The sequence below is a fragment of the Heterodontus francisci genome, chromosome 24 (assembly GCF_036365525.1).
Source record: "Heterodontus francisci isolate sHetFra1 chromosome 24, sHetFra1.hap1, whole genome shotgun sequence".
NCBI classification, from domain to species: domain Eukaryota; kingdom Metazoa; phylum Chordata; class Chondrichthyes; order Heterodontiformes; family Heterodontidae; genus Heterodontus; species Heterodontus francisci.
In genome coordinates, this window is record NC_090394.1 from 41,275,253 (window position 1) to 41,301,841 (window position 26,589).

General features: G+C 41.9%; 1 protein-coding gene across 3 annotated transcripts in view; it reads right to left on the reverse strand.

Annotated features, from left to right (window-relative positions):
- ern2 (endoplasmic reticulum to nucleus signaling 2) overlaps positions 1-26,589 on the reverse strand; it is an 88,633-nt gene that overhangs the window by 35,184 nt on the left and 26,860 nt on the right. For all 3 annotated transcript variants that reach the window (XM_068056036.1, XM_068056037.1, XM_068056038.1), the window contains exons 2-6: positions 15,099-15,213; positions 13,162-13,195; positions 11,763-11,835; positions 8,829-8,901; positions 3,463-3,585 (exon numbers count right to left, since the gene is read on the reverse strand). In XM_068056036.1, the coding sequence (XP_067912137.1) occupies positions 3,463-3,585; positions 8,829-8,901; positions 11,763-11,835; positions 13,162-13,195; positions 15,099-15,213 (418 nt within the window). The remainder of the gene's footprint in view (positions 1-3,462; positions 3,586-8,828; positions 8,902-11,762; positions 11,836-13,161; positions 13,196-15,098; positions 15,214-26,589) is intronic.

The window sequence follows — 26,589 nt, forward strand, 5'->3', positions numbered from 1 at the left end:
TCAGAACTTTTCTTTTTCAATATAAATCAAGGAATTTTACAGGGGTTTAAATGCTACAGTCAGAATATTGGCCTTTTGTTTGCAGGACTATATGTCAGCTTCACTACAGTAGATGAATGCTGCCTGCCGTTACATTTCAAATGACAGAATCTATCTGAGGTTTTTGTCAAAATTGTCCTTATACACTCATCCCACTACGCAATATATCCACTGCTATCTGTCATGAGAGAACAGCATTCCCTGCAAATATAAAATAACCCAACCAGCACACATCATACCGGATTTTGTGATCAGCGGAGGAGAGCCGGCACTCATTGCTGACCTCGAAGAAAGCTGCCCATAAATATCTAGCGATCTCTGTGTGCGGATTTCACTTTTCCCGATATTAGTTTGAATCTGGAGCCAAGTCAAGGGGATCGCTAGGCATTCAGCAACAATAATGTCATCAAGTGGGATCAGCAGCCAATCATATTGAAGTATTCTTACAGACAGCAAACCAGGAAGTAAAATACATCAATTATCCTTCACTTTTTACTTAAATTTTAGAGAGTGAAATAAATTATTGGGGCATACACACTAAAAGCTAAAATTTCATAAACATTAAAAAAAATTGTTATATTATATTAAAAGACTTGGAATAAATCAGAATGGAAAATTTGACATTACACAAATATAAAATTAGTTTTCCGGGGCCAGAGAGGTTCTTCAGCAGTACTTATGACTTAGTACACCATTTTAAAAAATCCAGTTACACCTCATTAACAAAGTATAACTTTTCGGGTTTTTTTTAAACAGTGATATTTCAGCATAAAACATTCTCATCAGTTCGGTGATTTCTACTTGATTACAAACTGCAGGGACTTCAATAGTACATCCTATGGAGAAGCATAGGATCACTGACAGCAAGTTCTGAATTTCCGTGTTTAACTGCATATATATGGATTCCAGAAGTTGCCGTCAGTTTCAGAGAAGTAATGACAGTGACTGCTGACAGCAAAATACAGGCCACTGTATAAACAAACAATTGGTTGGACTAATAGAGGTTGTTTCAATAACAACTTGTACTTATATCACAACCTGAAGCTTCCAATTCCATTGTTATTTTATTTATCAGACAGATATAGTTTTGAAGCTTGGAACTGTGTGGTGTTATAAATGTTTGAACAAAGTAAATTTAAAGGTTGTTCTGTTCTGTCACATTACTCGACTTCTACCACTAGATGTCACCGCCATCCTTTATTAATTGCACCTGTAATAGAAACTCATAACTATAATACCTAACACTATTTTACTGACCAGCTCGTCACAGAGAAATGTTTTATTATGCTGAACCATATGCTAAAGATAGTAGATTTCCTGTCCTTCAAGCACTGAAGTCTTTTTCGATGTGAAAGAAAGACCTTGCCTTTCACGGCCAAAGTGCTGGTCAGTCAATTAAGTACTTTTGAAGTGTAGTCAGTGTTGTAATGTAGGAAATACGGCAGCCAATTTGTGCATAGCAAACTCCCACAAACAGCAATGAAGTAAATGACCTAATCATTTGTTTTAGGTGAAGGTTAATCACCATTGTGAGTCTCCAGTTGATGTGATGTGTCAAGTGATGGGTAGTGGGTGGTGCATAGAGGTTAGTCTGCTTGTCACCTCTCACTTTCAGCTCTCACTGCTGGCTAGCAGTACAAGTATTGCAAAAAAGAAAGCTGAGTGTGTAAGCCTCTCCCTGCCAGTACATAGCCTCTCCGTCAGCAAGCCCTATGTAGTATCTCCCTGTGGCAGCATACATAGACTGGGCACCTCACGGTCCCAGGCTAAACTACTGGGGACTCAGAGGAGGCTTGGCCCTTAGATGCATGGCATGCAGGCCCACTGACGAGTGGTTCTACCCTGGTGCCCACGAACCAGATCCCCAGCTATGGGTAAATTGCCTCACTGCCTTGTCGGTGTCTCTGGAAGGAAGATAAACCCCGACAGAAAATCCAGAGTGGAGTCCCACAGGCGGTTATCGGTCATTTATTAGGCAGTTTTCTGGCAACTCCTGCAGCAGAACTGGTATCATATAGTAGTGGCCTTTTTCACTTTCCTTTGGACAATACTAACAATGCTGAGAAGTGTGGCGGGGGCGCGGGGTGCCCTATCACACACCTTCCCTTTTGTTCTTCTTTCCCCCCTCCCACTTCACTTGCTCAAGGCCTATTACATTTCTGACCTTTACCAGTTCTGATGAAAGGTCACAGACCTGAAAAGTTAACTCTGCTTCTCTCTCCACAGATGCTGCCAGACCTGCTGAGTATTTCCAGCACTTTCTGTTTTTATTTCTGGTAGACAGTCATATTCCCCAAGGGTCGGTGCCAGGACCGCTGCTTTTTTTGCTATATATAAATGACCTCGATCTTGGAATACAGAGTAGAATTTCAAAATTTGCCAAAAATACTAAACTTGGAGGAGCAAACAATGAGGATGATACGAACTGCCTACAACAGGACGTAGCTAGGCTAGCAGAATGGGCAGATAGAATTTAATTGAGAACAATGTGAGCTGATGCATTTTGGCAGAAGGGCTAAGGTGAGGCAATACAGACTTAATGGTGCAGTTCTAAAGAGCGTGCAGGAACAGAGGGACCTGGGGGTGCATGTGCAACAATCTTTGAAGGTGGCAGGACATATTGAGAGAGTGGTTAGCAAAGCCTATGGGATCTTGGGCTTCTTAAGTACAAAGCAGGGAAGTTATGCTGAACCTTTATAAAGCTTTGGTTAGGCCCCAAATAGAGCACTGTATCCAGTTCTGGTCACCACACTTTAGAAAGGTTGCGAGGATCCTTGAGAGGGTGCAGAGGAGATTTACCAGAATGGTTTTATGATGGGGATTTTAGTTACAAGGTTAGGTTGGAAAAGCTGGGTTTGTTCTCCCTGGAGCAAAGGAGATTGAGGGGAGATTTGATAGAGGTGTACAAGATTATGACAGGCTTAAATAAGTTAGACAAGGCAAAACTGTTCCTATTAGCTGATGGTACAAGGACTAGTGGACACAGATTGAAGGTTTTGGGCAAGAGATGCAGGGGGAATGTGAGGAAGAACTTTTATCACAGCAAGTGGTAATGACCTGGAACTCACTGCCAACGAGGGTAGTGGAAGCGGAGACAATCAATGATTTCAAAAGGAAATTGGATGGGCACTTGAAGGAAATAAACTTGCAGGACTACAGGGATCGAGCGGGGGAGTGGAACTGACTGGAATGCTCCATGGAGAGCCGGCATGAACTCGATAGGCTGAATGGCCTCCTCCTATGCGATAAATGACACTGACTCCCAACTTATCGTTAACTTGTCTCCCCGGGATTTGGACCCTACACCATAGTGAACAATTTTCCTTCATAATCTCGAAAACTTTTACAGAGCAACCCAGTGTCCCAAACCTTTCCTCATAACTTAATTCCTGATTCGCAGATTCAGCCTTTGAATACTCTCACCTGTCCGCCCAATGTACAGGAGCGGGGCAGATGGACAGATGTTCTCTGACATATCTGTGGTCAGCGTGGTCTGCTTTTCTCCAGTCGTGGGATCCACTACAAACCATAAGTCCTGTTTCTTACCTGGTACAAGAAAAAGAACACCTCACATTATTTTAAAACTTACAACTTGGCAGCCAAGTGTCATAATGAAAAGCTATTAAAAAACTGCCCTATTTCAGAACAGCTTCTGCGAGAGGAACAGAGACGTCAAATAAAATACATGCAGAATTATTATTATAAATCATGGAATTGATGCCAATTGCAGAAATGATGCAGTAAACCACACAGTGGCGCAGAGGTTAGCACCGCAGTCTCACAGCTCCAGCAACCCGGGTTCAATTCTGGGTACTGCTTGTGTGGAGTTTGCAAGTTCTCCCTGTGTCTGCGTGGGTTTTCTCCGGGTGCTCCGGTTTCCTCCCACAGCCAAAAGACTTGCAGGTTGGTAGGTAAATTGGCCATTATAAATTGCCCCTAGTATAGGTAGGTGGTAGGGAAATATAGGGACAGGTGGGGATGTGGTAGGAATATGGAATTAGTGTAGGATTAGTATAAATGGGTGGTTGATGGTCGGCACAGACTCGGTGGGCCAAAGGGCCTGTTTCAGTGCTGTATCTCTAAACTAAACTAAACTAAACTAAAAACCAATAATAGTATAAAAGCAAAATACTGCGGATGCTGGAAATCTGAAACAAAAACAAGAAATGCTGGAAATACTCAGCAGGTCTGGCAGCATCTATGCAGACAGAAGCAGAGTTAACGTTTCAGGTCAGTGACCCTTCTTCAGAACTTGCAGATATTAGAAATGTGAAAGGTTTTAAGCAAGTAAAGCAGGGGTGGGGCAACAGATAACAAAGGAGAAGATGTAGATAGGACAAGGTCACAGAGAATAACCGACCAGGTGGTCATGGAGCAAAGGCAAACAATATGTTAATGGTGTGCTGAAAGACAAAGCATTAGTACAGACAGGGTGTTAACGGACTGAAAACTGAACAGCCACAAGTACAAACGTGAAAAAAAAGTGGGTAGGCAAACTGAACGAACTAAGATAAAATAAAATAAAATAAACACAAAAAAATATAAAAAAAAGAAAAAATAACTAAAAATAAAAGTAAAGTGGGGGACCCGTCATGCTCTGAAATTATTGAACTCAATGTTCAGTCCGGTAGGCTGCAGTGTGCCTAACTGGTAAATGAAATGCTGTTCCTCCAGCTTGCGTTGATGTTCACTGGAACACTGCAGCAATCCCAGGACAGAGATGTGAGCATGAGAGCAGGCGGGAGTGTTGAAATGGCAAGCAACCGGAAGCTCGGGGTCATGCTTTCGGACTGAGCGGAGGTGTTCTGCAAAGCAGTCACCCAGTCTACGCTTGGTCTCCCTATTGCAGAGGAGACCACATTGTGAGCAGCAAATACAGTATACTACATTGAAAGCAGTACAAGTAAATCGCTGCTTCACCTGAAAGGAGTGTTTGGGGCCTGGGATAGTGAGGAGAGAGGAGGTAAATGGGCAGGTATTACACCTCCTGCGATTGCAGGAAAAGGTGCTGTGGGAAGGGGACGAGGTGGTGGGGGTAATGGAGGAGTGGACCAGGGTGTCGCGCAGGGAACGATCCCTTTGGAATGCTGACAGGGGAAGGGAGGGTAAGATGCGTTTGGTAGTGGCATCACGCTGGAGGTGGCGGAAATAGCGGAGGATGATCCTTTGGATATGGAGGCTGATGGGGTGGAAAGAGAGGACAAGGGGAACTCCTTGGAGAAGTTGTTCAATGTGAGAACAAGTTCAGCCAGGCGGAGGAGGGTGTTGGTGGATGGGGACTGGTTGGGCCTCTGTTCAAGGAAGAAGTGGAGAGCCCTCAAACCGTCCTGGTGGGAGATGGAGGTGTAGAGAGATTGGACGTCCATAGTGAAGAGGAGGCAGTTGGGGCCAGGAAACTGGAAATTGTCAAAATGGCGTAGGGCGTCAGAAGAGTCACAGATGTAGGTGGGAAGAGACTGGACCAGCAGAGAATACAGTCAAGATAGGAAGAAATAAGTTCAGTGGGGCAGAAGCAGGCTGACACAGTGGGTCTGCCGGGACAGTCCTGTTTGTGGATTTTGGGAAGGAGGTAGAAGCGGGCTGTCCGGGGTTGCGGGACTATGAGGTTGGAAGCTGTAGAGGGAAGATCTCCAGAGGAGATGAGGTCAGTGACAGTCCTGTGGACAGTCGTTTGATGTTCGATGGTGGGGTCATGGTCCAGGGGGAGGTAGGAAGAAGTGTCTGAAAGTTGGCACTGAGCCTCTACAAGGTAAACCAATAAGCCTGCTGTCACTGAGTTAACAGCGTCACAGATAAATCTTTTGAATTAATCAATAAAATTATAATTTTTTTTGAAATATATTTGCCCATAAAGGAGTAGATATGTGAAACAGACAAGCACTGAAAAGAGTTAAAGTCTTCAAAAGGAGCTGGGTAGATATCTGATTAATACAGGAATGGATGTCAAGGAACTTAAAGGAGAGGATAAAGAAAAAAGGGAAGCTTATGACAGATATTGAGGGCTCAATACTGCAGAAGACCTAGAAGAGTATAAAAAGAGTAGAGGAGGGGCAAAATTAAAAAGAAAATTAGAAAAGCAAAAAGAGGGTGTGAAAAAATATTGGCAAGTAAAATCAAGGAAAACCAAAAGACTTTTTATAAATACATAAAGAGCAAGAGAATAACTAAAGAAAGATTCGGGGACTATTAGGGAACTTAAACGTAACCTGTGGGTGGAGGTGGGGGGTCGTGCATATGCTTTTTAATGAATACTTTGCATCTGTTTTCACAAAAGAGAGGAAAGATACAGACATAGCAGTCAGAGAGGAGGAGTGTGAAATATTAGATTAAATTATCAAAGTGAGAGAGGAAATATTCAGGGGTTTAACATCTTTGAAAGTGGATAAATCCCCAAACCCAAATGAAATGCATCCTTGGTTGTTAAGGGAAGCAAGAAAAGAATTGGCAAAGGTTCTGACCATCATTTTCCAATCCTCTCTGGCTACAGGCGCAGTGCCAGAGGACTGGAAGACATTGTTTAAAAAGGGAGAAAGGGATAGACCGAGTAATTACAGGCCAATCAGCTTAACCTCGGTGGTGGGCAAATTATTGGAAAAAATTCTGAAGGACAGGATAAAGCTTCAGTTAGAAAGACATGGATTAATCAAAGGCAGTCGGCACGGATTTGTTAAAGGAGGTTGTGTCTGACTAAGATGAGTGAACTTTTTGAGGAGGTAAGAATGAGGGTTGATGTGGGTATTGTATTTGATGTAATCTATATGGATTTTAGCAAGGTTTTTGTTAAGGTCCCACATGATAGACTGATCACAAAAGTAAAAGCCGATGGAATCCATGGCAAAATGGCAAGTTGGATCCAAAATTGGCTCAAAGTCAGGAAGCAAAAAGTCAATGAATGATGTAGTGACTAGAAGGCTGTTTCCAGTGAGGTTCTGTAGGGCTCAATACTACGTCCCTTGCGTTTTGTGGTATATATCAATGATTTGGACTTGAATGTAGGGGGTATGATTAAGAAGTTGCGGACGATACAAAAATATGGCTGTATGAGTGATAATGAAGAAGAAAGCTGTAGATTGCAGGAAGATATCAATAGACTAGTCAGGTGAGCAGGACAGTGGCAGACAGAATTCAATCCCGAGAAGTGTGAGGTAATGCATTTGGGGAAAGCTAACAAGGCAAGGGAATACACAATAAATGGTAGGAGACGTATAGAGGAACAGAGGGACCTTGGAGTGCATGTCCACAGATCCCTGAAGGTGGCTGGACAGGTGGTCAAGAGGCATACTTGCCTTTATTAGCCAAGGCATAGAATGTAAGAGGAGGGAGGTTATGCTGGAACTCTTTAAACTGGTTTGGCTGCAGCTTGAGTACTGCATGCAGTTCTGATCACCACACTATAGAAAAGATGTGATTGCACTAGAGAGGGTACAGAGGAGATTTCGAGGATGTTGCCTGGACTGGAGAATTTTAGTTATGAGAAAAGACTGGATAGGCTAGGATTGTGTTCTTTGGAACTGAGGAGGCTGAGGGGAGAACTAATTGAAGTGCATAAAATTATGAGGGGTCTAGATAGAGTGGATAGAAAGGCCCTATTTCCATTGGTTGAGGGGGTTCATAACCAGAGGGCATAGATTTAGGCTAAGAAGAAGGAGCTTAGAGGGGATTTGAGGGGAAATTATTTCACCCAGAGGGTGTCGGGAATCTGGAACTCACTGCCTGAAAGGGTGGTAGAGGCAGAAACCCTCATAACATTTAAAAAGTACTTGAATATGCACGTGAAGTGCCGTAATCTACAAGGCTATGGACCAAGAACCGGAAAGTGGGATTGGACTGGATGGCTCACTGTCGACCAGCGCAGACACAATGGGCTGAATGGCCTCCTTCCATGCTGTAAATTTTTATGATTCTATGAATACAGGTTCTAAGGATAAGTGCATACAGAAATTGCCAGTGACTCTGGAACATAATTGTTTCTGTGCTTCTGGGACTATGGAGATTTCGTCTGAGGAATGTAACTAGTCAGGGTTGCAAAAGGCAGATTTTAATGTTAGTAAAAGGATCTCAGTCTATCAGTGCCAGATTAAAATTCCACAGGCCAGTCGCCACTTATCTGTGCTTACTCACCTGTTTCTGGAGATTGAATAAATTGGCTGGAGTCCCTGACAATGTAAAACTGTGCTTAATCTGTTTGAAGGAATGGGTGTGGTGAGCCATTTCTCACACTGTATTTTTTCTTCTTGCATTGTTTACTCCCAGAATTAGAATTATATTAAATTATGATTTATTCACATATCTACTATGAATATGCACACAAGTACAAGCAGTCACACACAAAGACAACTGTACGCACACAGGCATCAGCACATGTGCGCACACACAAAAACACAGGTACAAGCACATATACAAAGACATGAACGTATGCAAACACTATAATAACAAAGCCTTTCTGACTTTATCTGAATAAAAGGTGATTAGTAGAAGCAGTGCAGCATACTGCTCCAATGTGCTATGCCATGATGTGATAGGACCTGATGGTTCAAACCTGTAGTTACCTATAAATTGTGTCCCTGAGATTGTCTGTGATATGAGCAGGAGGAATAATGAGTGGAGGACAGGCACTGGAGAGAAACACTGGCGAACAACTTAGCACTGCTGCTCTTAGTGCTGGCTATGATGTGGTATGTAACCTGGGAAGCCTTCATCTGGGAGAGGGATCTCTACATATATAAAAATTGCTTTTCTATAACAATGCAAAGAGATAAAGAGCTAGTTAATAAACCAATTATCTTTACCTGTGTACAATATTCCATCAGAACTCCGACATGGAGAGGAATGAACCAACTCAGGGATGGTAAAAGGCAGTTTCTGAAATAAGAAGCAACAGTATTTGACAATAAGCAGAGAGGTGAGACTGACTTTCAGACAATGCCCTTCAATGGAGTGGTTTTTAACTCTATGTTGATGTATTATTTAGAATGTGTGATGGCAATATGTTGAAAAGGAAGATTTTTTATATTTTATATATTTATATTTTAGGAAACATATAACATCTGTTAGTTTTCAGTTAGTCATTAAAACCAGGTTGCTTACAGATGCCTTAAAACCTTGGTATAGTGCTGCCCTCTCTGCCAGTTTCCATAGTTGTCGACTCATTGTCACTCTCCACCCCCCCCCCCACCCCCTCCCCCCACTCCTGTTCCTTCTCATGCTCAGTCTTAGACATGATTACTTCCTCACTGGGACCTATTCCATCATTATCCAAAAGTATCTAGCTACAGCCATACTGTGCGCATGTACTCTCAACAATAATCTTCTCATACTGTTACTGCACACAGGTCATTCTTTCTTATAGCCTCAGTATTGGTCACTCTGTCTTCCCAAATGCTACTTAACGTTCTCCTTGCAGAGGGAGTTACAAAAGCCCTTTACTCATTTTCCAGCCCTTAACAGCAGTTCCAATTTGAATGGTGGTTATACTCATCTGAGATGCTGGACAAATGTTAGATTCCCCATGCAGATTAACTTGTTCCAGTCTCAGTCAGACCTGCACTGCTGCAGCATTCTGTCCATAGCTCAGCCACTTGTGCAGATGCTCCTTGGACTTCAACACAGTCACAGAGCTTTAGGAATAATGTTCCTGTCCTCTCTCACTGCCAGAGAATACTGTACACCACAAGGGAGTTAATAGTATACTGAAGCAGTATTTTAGCAACTAAATCACAACTTACGAGTCCTTTTATCGACTGTGACAGAAGATAAAAAGACAATGATATAAATTGTACTGCTCTTTACACTGAAATCTAAAACCTAGAAACAGACCAGGAAATCAGGATCCTCAGCATCAAGATGAAACACATTCCCATTATTAACATGACTTGGTCACCTGATACCTACAACATGAGAGAGATTTCCTTCCCGTCCTAGTGAATCATGCAAGCAGCAGATCACCAAAAATATCAAGCAGGGAGACGAGAGTACTATCCTCTTAACCACAGGGGCAATATATAAGGGTTGGCAACAATAACCAAAATACAGGAGCTTTTGGAACTGAAAATTATTTGGTCAGGAATAAGATTTGAGGGATGGGTAAACAGTCAAAAATATAGTTCAAGATATAATGGTTCCTGTGCTGCTCAGATGATGATGATGGAAGTATCTATCCATGCAGGAAAACAGGCCAAGGCCAAATATTGGAGATGTGAACATCAATGAGTATTCAGCAATTTTGATTGATTACTTTTGGAGAATATTTATACAGAACTTTCCCTTAGGAGATTTAATGGGAAGATCGAGTTCATTATAGGGGAATTTATACATGTTGGTGCGACGAAATCACACCTACCAAATGGAAACATATCAATTTCCTCATATGGAACACTATTTAAACTTTTACTGGACATTGAACATAACTTGTTTAAAAAGACCACAGAGCTGAACGGCTGAAAACATGGCTGCATATTTGCATTCTGTGAGACAGTTGAATAGAGAGACAATGGCAGTGCTCCCTGATTCAATTAGCAAGACTGGGCTGGGCAACAGTGATGATCAAAAGGCATTGAGAGCCATTATCTGTGTAAGAACCAGAACTCCACTCCTCTACCGAGTATGTCTAGTAAGCTTTGAAGAATCAACAACCCTCGCAGGCGATGCTGTTTCAAACAAAGAGCTGGTCACATGAGTAACCTGCTGGCCAACCTGGGAATTAATTGAATTGTGCCTCTCAGAAAAGTTTGGGGCAGACTGCAATTTAACTTCAAGGAGAAAAGCACCCCTCTCTCTCTCTGTCTCTCTCTCTCCAGCAAAGTTCCAGGGACCCACGGAAGCATTTTAAGAGGACTTTTTCAGCTTTCTAGTACCAGTGAAACAAGTTTGAAAGTGTGCACTGGGCCCAAGCAAGAACTGCAAGACTTAACTTCAATCAAGGATTTTACATCCAAACTAAAAACAGTAACTGAATTCTATTTACTACTCCAACCGCACCCCCCCAGCTTTATTCTTTCTCCCCCTCTGTATCTATTTGTTTATCATATATGCATGCTGGTGTGGTTGCGTCACGTATTTTTAGTAACTTTAACTGTGTTAGAGTATTCAGGTTAATAAACTTACACCTTTCTTGTTTAAACCTGAGAAAGCCTGTCTGATTGGTTCATTTACAATTATAATTAGAGAGCAGTGCGTAAGGAATCACTGAGGTGAAGCTAAAACACTTTTTTAAAAAAAGGTTAAACCTTGTTACGGCCAAACCAGGAAAGGGGCGAGAGGGGAGCCTGAGACCCCTTCCTCACCCAGTCATAACATTGGTGTGGAAGGAGATTCAATGGGTAGGTGGAGTCCATGATATGCAAGATTGTACATGAGCTGTGAAAGGAGATTCAGTGGGTGGGTAGAGTTTATAACGTGTAGACTGTAAGTGCAGTGTGAAAGTAGCTAGTTTGATGGGTTGAATGGCCTCTTCTTATCCCAAGCTTTCTTTTGTTACGTTTTATTTAAAGTTTAAAGCTGGAATTAGAAGCAAGACAACTACCATCGGTGCTCCTGCACATTACCAAACAACCACGTGAAGTGTGAACTTTCCTAACAATCAAAAGGTTGGAACAGCTTTATAAAAATGATCTTGTAGGTATAGCACAGACACCAGAGGAGATAACATTCTTGGTGCTGTAACTGAATGATACATTCAGGATTAAAACTCATCTTTGGGCTTAATGAAATCTTCTGTAACTTACCATTAGGCCCTCTTTAGTTGTCCCTCCCATGACATAAAGGCTGCCATCATTTGGATCTGGAAGAAATGCTGGCCTACAATTAGAATAGAAACAAATTTCTATGTAAACCAGGCATCAAACAGGCACCGCATTACAGGAGAGACTGACTAACACAGACCAATGAGCAAAAGGCAATAACTGCATTTAATTTGGGTTCAAATGACATTCATGAATAATCAGCAACTCTCTCGGGATTTATAAAACAATCTGAATCCCTCAATGGAACTATCAACCTGCAAGTCATTCCCTTTTTCCTATTCTATAGTTTTATACCATTACAAACACAGACTTAATGGATTGAATGACCTGTTTCTGTGCTGTAACATGCTATGGTTCTAGTGCTCCTCTCTGGCACTGCAACCAGTGAACTGGCAAATACAATGGTTTGAAAAGTGGGTGCGCAAAATACAAGTAAAAAGTCTCTTGGTGCTCAATACTTATTTTGAGAAATCACATTGGCAAACATGGCTGATCTGCTGATGGTCAATGCTTGGCATGCCAAGTTTAGATGATTGCTTCTATCATCTGATTGTTCAAAGGGACTACAGCACTACATCAGACAGGCACACATTGAAGCTGTGCTTAAGTATGTGTTACTTCGTGGCTGGGAGGCAAAGATTCAAAGATTGCAAATACACAAGAGGCCATCCAGGAACAACTGGAAATGAATATCATACAACTGAAGGTGGAAAGCACATAGACAAAAATCAATACTGAGAGGCAGTCATCAGTTAGCTTTAGGCCATGAATCATGGGGATCATGAATCAAAGATCAAACTAAAGGTTAATTATGGACGGGGAAAAAAAGCCACAGATGCACAATGGACCTAAAAACATTACAAGGGTCTAAGGGACGGCAGGAAGAGCTGCAGGAACAGAACAAACATAAGGCTAAGACTGGTGAGAAAGGTGAGGCCCTAATAAGGGTAGGGAGACCAAAGAAGGCTCCTGAAGAAAGACTAGGACAGGAGGGAAGATCAAGGAATCAAAGTTCAAATATAAACATTCCCAAATTGGCAGGAGGGCAGGGAACTAATAAAGCAGGAATGGAAAACTGCCATAGTGTTCAAAGGTTGACTGATATATTTTTGAGGTATGTGTTTGGCCCCTTTTTTTATGAATGGGGATTTTTTGATAGTAAAGTGTAGTAAAGTATAGTAAGTCAAATTTCATACTCAACCTATCGCATGGCTCTATGCAAACACTGAACAATTCCCCACGCCCAACAGTTACATGCCAGGGGCAAGACATCTAAGTATTGACGTTCGATATGATTAAATGTCTTCATGCCATAACACTTCAAGTCTAAATTCTGCAGAAATTTTCAGAGTACAAATAATAATTTCTAGCAGTAACTTACTCAGCTAGGTAGACTGGAACCTGAATGATTGGATCTGAAAAACAAATTATAGACAAGATTCAGTGCTGTTTGAGAAATGTAATGGTACTAAAGACAGACTCTGTAACGGTGCTAAACACGGACCTTGTAATGGTGCTAAACATGGACCCACTAGTAACTTCACCTACCCATGCTGGAAACTTAGATGGAACATGCAGGCATTTTATATTTATCCAAGCAGTCTGGAGATTTTTCTTGAAATCTGTTGGGATAATTGACAGCAGAAGGCTGGTAGAGTTTGTACTCGCCTGCCAAACATCTTACATTACTGGAGTACCAAGCTATTCACATAGAGTCAGAGTCATTATGGCACAGAAGGAGGTCACTCTGCTCATCGAGTCCATGTGGCTCTCTGTAGAACAATCCAATCAGTCCCATTCCCCCACTCAATCCCCAAAGCCCTGCAAGTTTACTTCCCTCAAGTGCCTATCCAAGTTCCTTTGAAATCAATGATCATTTCTGCTTCCATTATCCTCATAGGCAGCGAGTTCCAGGTCATTACTAATCAGTGCGCAAAAAAGTTCTTCCTCACACCCCTGCCATACCTCTTGCCTAAAATCTTAACCTTGTGCCATTAACTAATAGGAATGTAACATCAGCTGATAGGAACAGTCTGTCATAATCTCGTGTAGAGGTTCTATGATTCTAAGTGTTACATTTAACTAAAAGCATAGTATAGAGCTTTCAGACCACCAAACTGTGAAACCATCTCATGTCAGTTCTCACACTGATGATTGAGTGTTGGTCCTGTAATTAGATATCACCAAAACCACGTTAAATCTATCTATCACTACAGTTTCACTTTTATGTAGAGACTTTATGGTGAGGTGGGGGGTTGGGGAGGGGGTGTCTTAGATTAGATTTTCTTTGCCATGCTGTTTCTGGTGTCATCTCAGGTCACCTCACACCAGTCTTCAACCAAGGCATTGCAACCGACATGGAGGGAGCTCTATGTTTTACTTAATCTCTAATTTGCCTGCTTTCAAGGGAATTACTTCACATCTGCTCACCACCTTCCTCACATAGCCCAAATAAGACTGGAAACTCACTGAGTGCGGAAACTAATGGAGCAAGAGAATCCATGTATTAATACTGCAGAGAGTGCCAGTGCACCTGCATGTTTTTTGTTTTTGATTAACAATATTCTACGATCAAAGATCACGAGTTTCTTGGTCATTACAACAGCTGGGAGGTTATTTATAGCCAGCAAAAAAAATCAGCACTCCACACCAGAACCTGAATGAAACCCACAGCACCTTCACTAACATTAGCTTTCTTGGTAGTGTTATCACCAAGGGCAATTAATAACAGAATTTTTCTTGCAGCAGCCGTTAGACTCTGGTAGATGATCTAGGCTGATAGTAAGCAGAGTGAAAGGTTTCCATCAGCTGTTAGTTTTAGTTTGTGCTGGCTCAGACTCACAAGGTATCATCTGTACTACATATTCCAGTGCTTCTGAACACAGAAAAGCCAATGCTAGGTCTACATTATATCACTCCACAATATTAACTGCTTGTTTGCTCCATATATAGAGTCAGAGTCCCCAAACAATGTACCTTAACTCCAACCATGGAAAAGCAGCCTCACTGCAGATATCTATTTACCCAGAGTGAAATTGCCAACTGAGTACTATTAGCCCTGAATTACAGAGAGCTTTGTCGAGCCTAGTATGAACTGGGCTGACAGTTCCCCACAATTATTTCACCTAAAGCCCTGACATAGTACAGGGTTTACAGCTTCAAGAAGCAAGGGAAGAAAGCTTACCATCAATTAACTACATCCCTATTAAATTCAGTAAGTTATCTGCAACACATTGGTGATTTTTTTGTGTTATATGCAGAAAAGCCTCAATGGCAAATCACTTTTTTTTAACGTTACTTCCACTAAAAAGGTTTTACCTTCTTTTAAGGTCCATTTGATCTCCCCAGTCCGTTTACTGACAGCATGCAGATTCCCATCGAGCGTGGATACAAACAGCAGTGTTTCTGGGAGAGTCACTGTGCTGGCAGCACACTGATGAAACAAAAAAGATATTTGCTGTCAAAATTCAAAAAGAAACAAAATAAATCAATATACAAATTTATATCTATTCATCTCTGTCCAACTTGGGCTGATGATTTTTCTCCCGAGGACAAGGACACTGAGGCCAATAGCAGCACATAGGAACATAGGAGCAGAAGTAGGCCAGTCAGCCCATTGAGCCTGCTCCGCCGTTCAATACCATCATGGCTGATCATCCACTTCAATGACTTTTCCCACTCTATCCCCATATCCATTTATGCCATTGGTATTTAGAAATCTGTCAATCTCTACTTTAAACATACTTAATGACTGAGCTTTCACAGCCCTCTGGGGTAGAGAATTCCAAAGATTCACAACCCTCTGAGTAAAGAAATTTTTCCTCATCTCTGTCCTAAGTGGCTTCCCCCTGATTTTGAAATTGTGTCCCCTGGTTCTAAACTCCCCAACCAGGGGAAATATCTTACCTTTAAGTATTTTGTAGGTTTCAATGAGATCACCTCTCATTCTTCGAAACTCTAGAGAATACAGGCCCAGTTTCCCCAATCTCTCTTCATAGGACAGTCCCGCCATCCCGGGAACAAGTCTGGTGAATCTTCTTTCCACTCCCTCTATGGCAATAATATCCTTTCTAAGGTCAGGGGACCAAAAGTGCACACAGCACTCCAGGTGCGGTCTAACCAAGGTTCTATACAATTGACTTCATTACTCCTGTACTCAAATCCTCTTGCGATCAAGGCTAACATACCATTAGCCTTCTTAACTGCTTGCTGTACCTGCATGTTAGCTTTCAGTGACTTATTGATGAGGACACCCAGGTCCCTTTGTCCTTTGTACATCTACACTTTCTAATCTCTTACCATTTAAGAAATACTCTGCACATCTGTTCCTCCTACCAAAATGGATAACCTCACATTTTTCCACATTATATTCCATCTGCCACGTTCTTGCCCACTCACTAAGTCTGTCCAAATCCCCTTGAAGCTACTTTGCATCTTCCTCACAACACACATTCCCATCTAGTTTTGTGTCATCTGCGAACTTGGAAATATTACATTTGGTCCCCACATCCAAATCATTGATATATATTGTGAACAGCTGGGGCCCAAGTACTGATCCTTGCAGTACCCCACTAGTTACAGTTTGCCAATGCGAGAATGGCCCGTTTATTCCTACTCTCTGCTTTCTGCCTGTAAACCAATCCTTAATCCATGCCAGTATATTACCTCCTATCCCATGTGCTTTAAATTTGCTAACCAACCTCCTGTGGGGGACTTTATCAAAAGCCTTCTAAAAATCCAAGTATACCACGTCCACCAACTCCCCTTAATCAATTCTGTTAGTAACATCCTCAAAAAACTCCAACAGGCTCGTCAAACATGATTTCCCATTCATAAATCTATGTTGACTATGCCCAATCAGATCATTATTATCCAAGTGTCCATTTATCACATCCTTTAGAATAGATTCTAACAGTTTCCCTACTACTGTTGTAAGGCTAACAGGTCTGTAGTTCCCTGTTTTCTCTCTTCATCCCTTCTTAAATAGTGGGGTGACACTTGCTACCTTCCAATCTGCCGGAACCGTTCCAGAATCTATAGAATTTTGGAAGATGATCACCAATGCATCCACTATCTCCATAGCTACCTTTTTCAACACTCTGGGATGTAGAATATCAGGTCCTGGGGACGTATCAACCTTCAGCCCTATTAATTTCTCCAATACAACCTTCTTACTCATACTAATTTCCTTCAATTCCTCATTGTCCCTAGTCCCTTGGATCTCTAATTCTGGGAGATTTCTTGTATCTTCCTCAATGAAGACAGACACAAAGTAATCATTTAGCTTCTCTGCCATTTCTCTATATCCCATTATAAATTCTATACCGGGTACTGCCTGTGCGGAGTTTGCAAGTTCTCCCTGTGACCGCATGGGTTTCCGCCGGGTACTCCGGTTTCCTTCCACAGCCAAAGACTTACAGGTTGATAGGTAAATTGGCCATTGTAAATTGCCCCTAGTATAGGTAGGTGGTAGGAGAATTGATGAAAGGTGGGGATGTGGTAGGGAATATGGGATTAAAATGTAGGATTAATATAAATGGGTGGTTGTTGGTCAGCACAGACTCAGTGGGCCGAAGGGCCTGTTTCAGTGCTGTATCTCTCTCTCTCTAAATTCTCCTGACTCTGCCTGTAATGGACCCACATTTGCTTTAGCCAAACGTTTCCTTTTTACGTTATTATAGAAGCTTTTACAGTCCATTTTTATGTTTTTTGCTAGTTTACATTCATATTGTATTCTCCCTTTCTTTATCAGCACTTTTACAGCCTGAGATTCTCAGTGGAGCTTCTCATCTAGACTTAGCATGTACTGTACTCAAACATTCTCAGTTAGGTGTCACTGGCTCCAGGATGCCCCATTTGGTTCAGTTCTTGGCATGTATTGTTTAACAAAGCTTATAAACTTTGATTTTAAGGAATCGAATGCCCTGAAATATACAAGATTGCTAAAAGCAGATCAATGTCCAATATCACGCAATAAGGAGCTGCAAGGCATAGGTTCCTCTTCACACATTCCTGATCTCAGTTGTACTGTAAGGAGGCACTGATCCCTGACCAAGCACATCTTCGCTGGGAGAGAAAGGCGAATTAGAGGTCGCCAACTAGCTCAGGTGGCCTAAGTCTACAGTCGGCAAAGGTCAGAGTACAGAACACTTGTTCATGCCCTTGTCTGGAAATAGTGCAATAGTGGGTAATAGGAGGATGAGGTCAGTTGTAAAAAAGAATTAGAAAATCAATGGGCTGAATTTTACTGATCCTCCGATGTCAAGGGTCATGGCGGGAGGGCTGGAAAATGCCTCCGGAAGAGACCTGCAACAGACCTCGAGGCCGAGAAGGCCCAGCCCAATATTACCGGTGGCGGAGAGGCCTCATGGTGCCCCAACCCCCGCCGCTCGGCAACGAGGTCCATTTAAATATTTGAATTCATTAAAATAAACAAATTAATTACCGATACACTCCCGCCATCTGTCCCGGAGCAATTGTCATGCCTGTCGTTAGCACCCCCGCGCCTTTGGATCCCCGGTCCACCCCAGCTATTTAACTGAGCCGCTGCGCTTAATATCGCGGCAGCTTCGCAACGTGCAGCCAGCGTGGATGAATCACCATTGTTTTTGCCCGCCACCGATTTCGGCGGCGGGACTATAAATTTCAGCCCAATACTTCAAAATTATTTCACTGTTGTGGTAAAACACATGCACCACTAACATTGCTCACTTATTGCCCCTGGCAGATGCAGTCTAGATTAGCACACACCTATAAAGGAGTTAAAGAAATAACACACACTGGTTAAAGGAGATTGTACTCTGCTGACTGCCAAGTGCTGCTGAATTCTTAGTTGCTAGGTCCAAGATAGTTACGGTCATCAGGCACTTTGAATTTCCACATTACTTGATTATAACATAGCTTTATATTTGCCATTCCCACACCCTGTGCGACATGTGATGCTTTGGTTAATGAAAGATAAATATTTCTCTAAATGCTGAAACTGCCCATGGGCTGAGAGGAGGAAGAGGTATTGCTTTGCTGGCCATCAGATAGCACCTAGAAGAGAATGGCTGATCCTAGTCATTAGATTGTAGAATCTTGCAGTAATCATGGTACTATTCACATTCAGGTATGAGTTGTTTTGCATTTTTTTTTAAATCGGAGTATTTGTTCTTGTCAAGGATGCCTACTTATGCTAGGGCATGCTTCTGTGACTGCCACCCACCCTTTGGTACGTTGCCTAAGTGATCAGGCATTCAATGTGAGCCAAGACAGCGAGTATTGGTGTGCCAATCAACCAGGGAGGTAGTCCCACATTTGTTCTGCAGCACTGTGCATGGGATCCGCCTGAACCTAAAACCAGGTATGTTGAGCTCTATTATTTCGGAGAAGATAAGTGGCTATAGTTTAAAAAGACTGTCTCCATTTTACTTTATCACTCCAGTGTATCTCAAGCTACTCAGAAAACCCTTAGAAAAAAGCAAAATACTGCAGATGCTGGAAACCTGAAATAAAAAAGAGAAATGCTGGAAATACTCAGCAGATCTGGCAGCATCTGTGGACAGAGAAGCAGAGTTAATGTTTCAGGTCAGTGACCTTTCATCAGAACCTGGCAAAGGTTAGAAATGTAATAGGTTTTAAGCAAATAAAGTGGGGGGGGGGGGGGGGGGTGCAGGGCAAGAGATAACAAAAGGCAAGGTGTTGATAGGACAGGGTCACAGAGAATAACTGACCAGAAGGTCATGGTGCAAAGGCAAACGGTATGTTAAGGGTGTGTTGAAAGACAAAGCATTAGTGCAGAGAGGGTGTTCCTGGACAGAAAAATGAACAGCCCTGGCCCAAAGCACAAACATGAAAAAACAGTGGGCAGGCACATAGTAACAAAAATGAATGATGAAACAAACTAAAACAAAATATAATAAAAAGAAAAAAGAAAAAAACTGAAAATAAAAGGGGGGCTCGTCATGCTATGAAATTATTGAACTCAATGTTCAATCCGGCAGGCTCTAGAAAACCCTTAAAATGACTGACTAATGGTACAGTTGATAAGCCAAGGAAGACAAGCAAATTCCACTGTGGTTTACAGGAAAAAATTATAATGATTGGACTTTTAAAAAGTGCTATTTTCTGTCTGTTCAGCAACCAACACAATTTTATCACTTTCTAATCGATCTGCATGAACCACAGTACTCTGCTTCTCAAATTAGAAAATTTCTAACAAAACTGCTGAACTAACCAGAAGATAGATTTCTAGTTCCAATGAACTTTTTTTTAAAAACAGAAAAGTTATGTCTTGTATTAGGAATTTTTCTCAGATGCAACAGATGCAATCAGTTGTCACACATATAATTCAGCCTACTGTAGTTATTGATATTAGCTTTGTTTAAAATATTTGTTTTTCCTCACCACTTCTCCCCTCCCTTGATTCCTGAAACCTATTGACTCCTTGCAGTTTATGGCACCACCTTTTGGTACTTTGTGCAAGTAGTGGTTATGACATAAGTTTTGAAAGCAAGTATCAGTCAACAGAAGGGAACAGCACAGTGGGCAAGCACAATCCTGTTCTGATCTAACATCTTCCCAAGTGCACTATGACAGGGTTCGCAATTACAACAAGCAGAATAAAGATTTTGGCCATGAACTACAGGAAGTACAGTACTTTCCATGTTGATTCATGTTGGCACAAGAATTCACAGGGAGGCTCTGCTGGTCCCTACTGTCGTTGAGCAAAGTGCTGATTCATCTGCTATTACTATTCTATCACCATCCATCTGGATGCTGGCGTGGCAACAAGATTTATGACACACCAAATGTGTGGTTATTTACCGAAATGTCTACAAATCCAATGTGCTGTGATTAATTGCCAGGCAATTTCCATTAATTAAAAACTTGTGCAACTGGGTTTTTTCAAACTCTAATACAAGCGTGTGGAAAGGAGCAGTCACTGTATTAGACACCATGTACAACAGGTGGAAAGATTCAACAATCAGCATGCACTGCAGCTCCTGGTCTCAGTCTATTAGTTACTGGTGTTTCCACCTGCTCTAAGGTGATCCAGTTTCACACCCACAATTGATATTTTATGTGAATAGAAGTTGTCGCTGTTAGCAAGAATCTACTGGTTCTCCCTTTCAGCAATTGCAACCTACCAATACATTACCGACTCATTTGTTCCAGTCTGTTGAGCATAATAGACCATTTATCCACTCTTGTTCCAGATGCAATCAGTTGTCACACAATTAAATACTTCTCTAATGGAAAACTGCACTAATCGGTACTAAAATATGACATATAACAGAAAACATTACATACAAAAAAATTATGAAAGAAAAGTAACTAAAACATAAGCTATAGACCTTCAGAATTTGAGTCTCCTTCACACTTCCATTTGAATTTTGGTGGAGGGGGGGGGGGGGGGGCAGAAGGATTGAACAGGAATTCAAAACCACCATTCCTCATCTAGCAAACTTCCCAACCTGCCAGAGGAAACATACTGGATAGAGTCCAGATAAAAGAAAGACTTGCATTTATATTGCACTTTCATGACATTCTAAAGTGCTTTACAGACAATGAAGTACTTCTGAAGTGTAGTCTCTGTTGCAATGTAGGAAATGCAGCAGCCAATTTGTGGACAGCAAGCTCCCACTAACAGCAATTTGAAAATGACCAGTTAATCTGTTTTAGTCATGTTGACTGAGGGATAAATATTGGCCAGGACACCAGAATAATTCCTCTGTTCTTCTTTGAAATAGTTCCATGGGTACTGTTACCTGCAATAGATGGGGGTGTGGGTTTAATGTCTCATCCAAAAGATGGCACCTCAGTCAGTGCTTCAATATGGCACTGGGAGCATCAGCCTAGATTTCTGTGCTCAAGGCTCTGGAGTGGGACTTGAACCCACTACTTACTGATTCAGAGGTGAGAGTGCTACCCACTAAGTCACATCCTGAAGGAAAGCTGAGCAAAGAGAAGACTTGGTATTATCATGAGCATCCTAACAGGCAGAAGGTGAATTATTCACAATAACTTAGGAGCTGGTCCCCTGATGATGATGATGATAACAAAAACTTACACATGCAGGGCTGAATTTTACAGACACCCTGATGTCGGAGGTCGTGGGAGTGGGGGGGCCGGAAAATGCCTCGGGGAGAGGGCCATCACACACCCAGGAGGGCCCGGCCCGATATTCCTGGTGGCGGCGAGGTCTCGTGGCGGACCCCCGCCGCTTGGGGATGGGTCCCCCATTAACATATTTGAATAAATTTAATGAATTAATAAAACTTACTCTCCCGGTGCGAACTGCCTGCCACTGGCCGGCACTTTCGCGCCTTCAGAACCCCATCCAGGGAGCTGAGGCGGGGAGGAGGTAAGTTTGTCAGTGCGGGAGGCGGGAAACAGGGTCAAAGCAATATCATGGTGTAGGGGATGGTGGGAAGGGTTATAGTTTAACCTCCCCCCCCCCCCTTTGTGGGGGGAGGGTGGGGTGAAGGCCAGGTGGACAAGGTAAATGTTTTGGAGGGGGGGGGGGGCGGGAAGAGGGCAAGTAATTAATTCTATGGTTATTGGGGGGTGGGAGAGCGGCAAAATAAATGCGCACAGGCAGCTGACGCCATTGCCAGGCACAGACAGCCCACCCCCTCCATGTCATTGAGGGTGGAAGGGGGGGCAGCGCACCCTGACTATTTAAATGAGCCACCGGGGCTTAAAATCGTGGTGGCTCTGCAACGTTTTCGTCCGCTGCCAATTTAGGCAGCAGCAGTGTAAATTTCAGCCCATAATGTGCCTTTAATGTAGTAATGTCCCAAAGTGCTTTACACAGTAAAGAAGAAAGAGGGTAAGAAAAGATTTTTTATGAAAGATAAAAGGAATGAAACAGCAATCACTGAGCCACGGTGGGAGAGTTAGGAATGGACAGAAGTAGTGATTGAATAGATGGGATTTGAGAGGTTTTTACAGGTGGAGAGGGAAGTTGAGAATGGAGGCGTTTAAGAGGGAGAGTTGGAGTTGGAAAACTGAGACAATTGTGAAGGGGTGTAAGGCTGGAGAAGGTTGAAAATGATAGGGTGGAATGAGGCCAAGGAAGGATCTGAAACTGAGGACAAGGATCTTAAATTCTGAGGCCTATAAATTCAGGTGCACAGGTCCATTTTTCAGGCGTTAACTGGCCTAGTAAGCATCCAATAAGGTGGACAGTAATGTGCGCACATTTCCAGCTGGAAGTGCGCCATCTGCCATAGTCATGAAAGAAATTAATTGGCGTCCTGGCCCCATGTCTGAAACAAGCTTTCGACTCTTTGCAAATACAAATTTCTAATCATTCCTCATACTCCCTCTGACACTAGTGATCAGTTCTGTGACCCTTCTCTGCATTGCTGTCCTGGGTTTGGATATTTTTCTTGCACCTCAGTGATCAGAACTGAATGCAGTATCCAAGGTGCAGCCTGACCAGAACATAATACAGCTTTCAGCAACTGCAAGTGTTAACTCACATTCCTTGGCAAACTTCTCAACCACACCTCCTTCAAGTTAATGTAGTAATTGTTCCACCTAGTATAATGCCAGAACAGGGCACTGTGAGAACCTTAGAAACAAGAGGTAGCATTAATATACTCTCAGTTCACTATTTGGTCCAACACACTGTAGATCTCACTGTCATCAGATAGTTTCTCCTTAAAAAAATACATTTATGTTTAAAATGTAACTAGAACAGGAAGTCCTTTAAATACAAATTTAGAATCTGAGATTTTCTAATCATAGTTTGTTGTGGTACACTTAATACAAAGCTCTCCATTTGTCTCTCAAATTGCCCACAAATTACTCAGTAACCATAGAATCATAGAAGTTTACAGCACAGCAGGCAGTTATTCAGCCCACCGTATTTATGCCAGTTCCTTGCTAAAGCAACTCAAAATAAATTCCACTTTTCCACTCTCTCCCCATAGCTCTATTTTCTTCATTTCTTCAAATAATTATCCTATTTTCCCTTTAAAAATGCATAAAGTAATAAAAAGCATTTACCTATCAGGACTGAACTTATTACAATAGCAAACATTAACCAGGATGCAATGTGCATCTAGGCAAATGCCCATGAAGCTCATGGTTAGTTTGCTTAAAGTTGTACTAAGCCTGCAAAGCCTGTTTACTTATTGACTGAATTGTGGATGCTCAAATGACAGATGGAGAGTTTCGGATTAAGAGTATTGCATAAAACTGTGAGTAGAAAATCTCAGATGCTAAATTTGTATTTAAAGGACTTCCTGTTCAAGCTATATTCTAAACTTAAATCTATATTTTCTTGTAACATAGAGTCATAGAGAGATACAGCACCAAAACAGGCCCTTCGGCCCACTGAGTCCGTGCCAACCATCAACCACCCATTTATACTAATCCTATATCAATCCCATTTTGCCCTCTCACATCCCCACTTTCCCTCAATTCTCCTACCACCTACCTACACTAGGGGCAATTTTTTGCAATGGTCAATTTACCTATCAACCCGCAAGTCTTTGGCATGTGGGAGGAAACCGGAGCACCTGGAGGAAACCCACACAGTCACAGGGAAAACTTACAAACTCCGCACAGGCAGTACCCAGAACCGAACCCGGGTCACTGGAGCTGTGAGGCTGCGGTGCTCGCCGTTGTGCCGCCCTATATTGATATAGGTTGTTGTGGACCATAATAAGGTTCTGGGAATACTGACTAAGGTTACAAAATAGTGTTGGGCGCTACTGTGGTCTGCACACAGGGTTATCTGATTCACATTAACTTTGAGTTTCATACCTAAAATGCTAGGTACTTCAATAATCAAAACACTCCAGCAGTTCCTTGACTCACTTGCTGAAGTCTTGGTCTGTTAAAGGACATCTGCAGCAATGAGGTTGCAGTTCCTTTGGGAAGCCTGATACAAAGTCACACATGGTGGCAAAACTGTATTCACCAGGTCCCCTACTATGTTTCTAGGTCTAGGATATCAATTGCAGTCGGTTGTTATTTGTACTTTAAATAGTGGCCTTAATTAGATGGGACAAGGAGATTTTTTTGCCCTAAATATTAAATAGTTGACAAAAATGTCAAGCATGGATTATGTTAACCAATAAAAAATAAACTTGAATAAAATTGGGGACAATCAAGTCTAATATTTAACCAAAAATATATTAAGTAATGATGGGGTTTTCCCAGTCCATTCTCATGTACCTTCTCACAACAGGAAGTTAAGAATTTAAGAACTCTCAGCGCAAGAAAAGGCCATTCAGCCTATCAATCCCATTCCATCCAGAATATATGTTGGAACATTAGAAACAGGAGTAGGTCATTCAGCTCCTCGAGCCTCCTACACCATTCAATTAGATCGTGGATCATCTGCATCTCAACTCCATTTGCCAACTTTTGTTCCATACCCCTTGATACCCTTACATAACAAAAGTCTACCCATCTCAGTTTCCAGACTCCAAATGATCCCACAACATCCATAGCATTTTGGGAGAGGGAGTTCCAGATTTCTACAAGTCTTTGCATGAAAAAGTGCTTCTTGATTTTGCTCCTGAATGGTATTTCCATTTGAGCCATCAGCCCTCATTGAACTTTTGAGTGACATGGCCAATTAGTGACACAGAATACAACACATCACTAATTGGCCATGTCACTCAAAAGCGAGGGCCGAGGTGTAAAATGGAATTGCCACACGTGTGGAGCAGGTGACACTTTATCTGAGGTAAGTATAGGGAGCTTCACTCTGCTCTTTTTCCTATATCTAACATAAGAATATTTGATGCTGTCAAAAAGAGTGCTAAAATAATGGGAAAATGTTCAATTCTCCAACATTAAAAACTTTCAATGCCCATAATTTAACTATCCTTTGCTATATTTCTCTTTGGGTGGCTAGTGAGTTTACCAACAAAACTCAGCTCAATAAAAAGAACCGATACTAACAAACCTCTAATATAGTAAATCGTCACCCTATATACTGGCATGACCAGCTTCTCCTGGTAGAACATTTGCTGAGTTCCCTATCATAACCTTATGATGATAAAATATGCAGGAGTAAAATGCTTTCTAGAACTCAGCTTGTGAATTTCCAACCAGAACTATAACGTTAATATGTGGATTTCCAAAAAAATAGTGACTTATTTCCTGGCCTAAACCTGTCTACGGTTCATGCTGAGCTAGACAAGCAAGGTTATGCTTTAGTCAGAAAGCTACTTTATGCACTGGGGATGAGGCCCTCAGTCACACCACTTTTGTCAACATAACCAGCCCAGAACAGATTGCAAAAGATCAGTAATGACTCAACATGAAATGAAACATTGTCTCTCTGGAGATATGACCTCTCCACCACACATTTTCAATTGATTTTCTTTTTTTGAGAAGGAAAATAAAAAAGGAAGCAACCCAACTCCAATGATAGACTGGTAACCCAGAACATATACTCACTCTCTGCATCATAATGCAGAAGTACAGAATCAGCTGCATATTCTCCGAGTCAGTTCCTTGTAGTTACCAGGCTTGCCTCGATTCACTCCACAAATGTGCACACACCTACTGAATGCAATATAATTTAAATACAAGTCTCTATAAATTTTAGACAATGGGAACACGTCATATCTTGTGAACGTCCCCTGCTCATTATGGGAGGTACTGTAGGAGTCTCAGATCTTGTGATCTAAAATACGCATCATACACCTGGATTATGTACATTTCTATAGTCTAATTCTAATATTTGGGTGAAATGATTATGTTCAGATGAATGCGCTTTCCTTAAGATAAACATCTTAGTATTTGTTTGCTTTACACTTTAAAACTGCTGATTAGCAGTAGCCTAATGGCAACT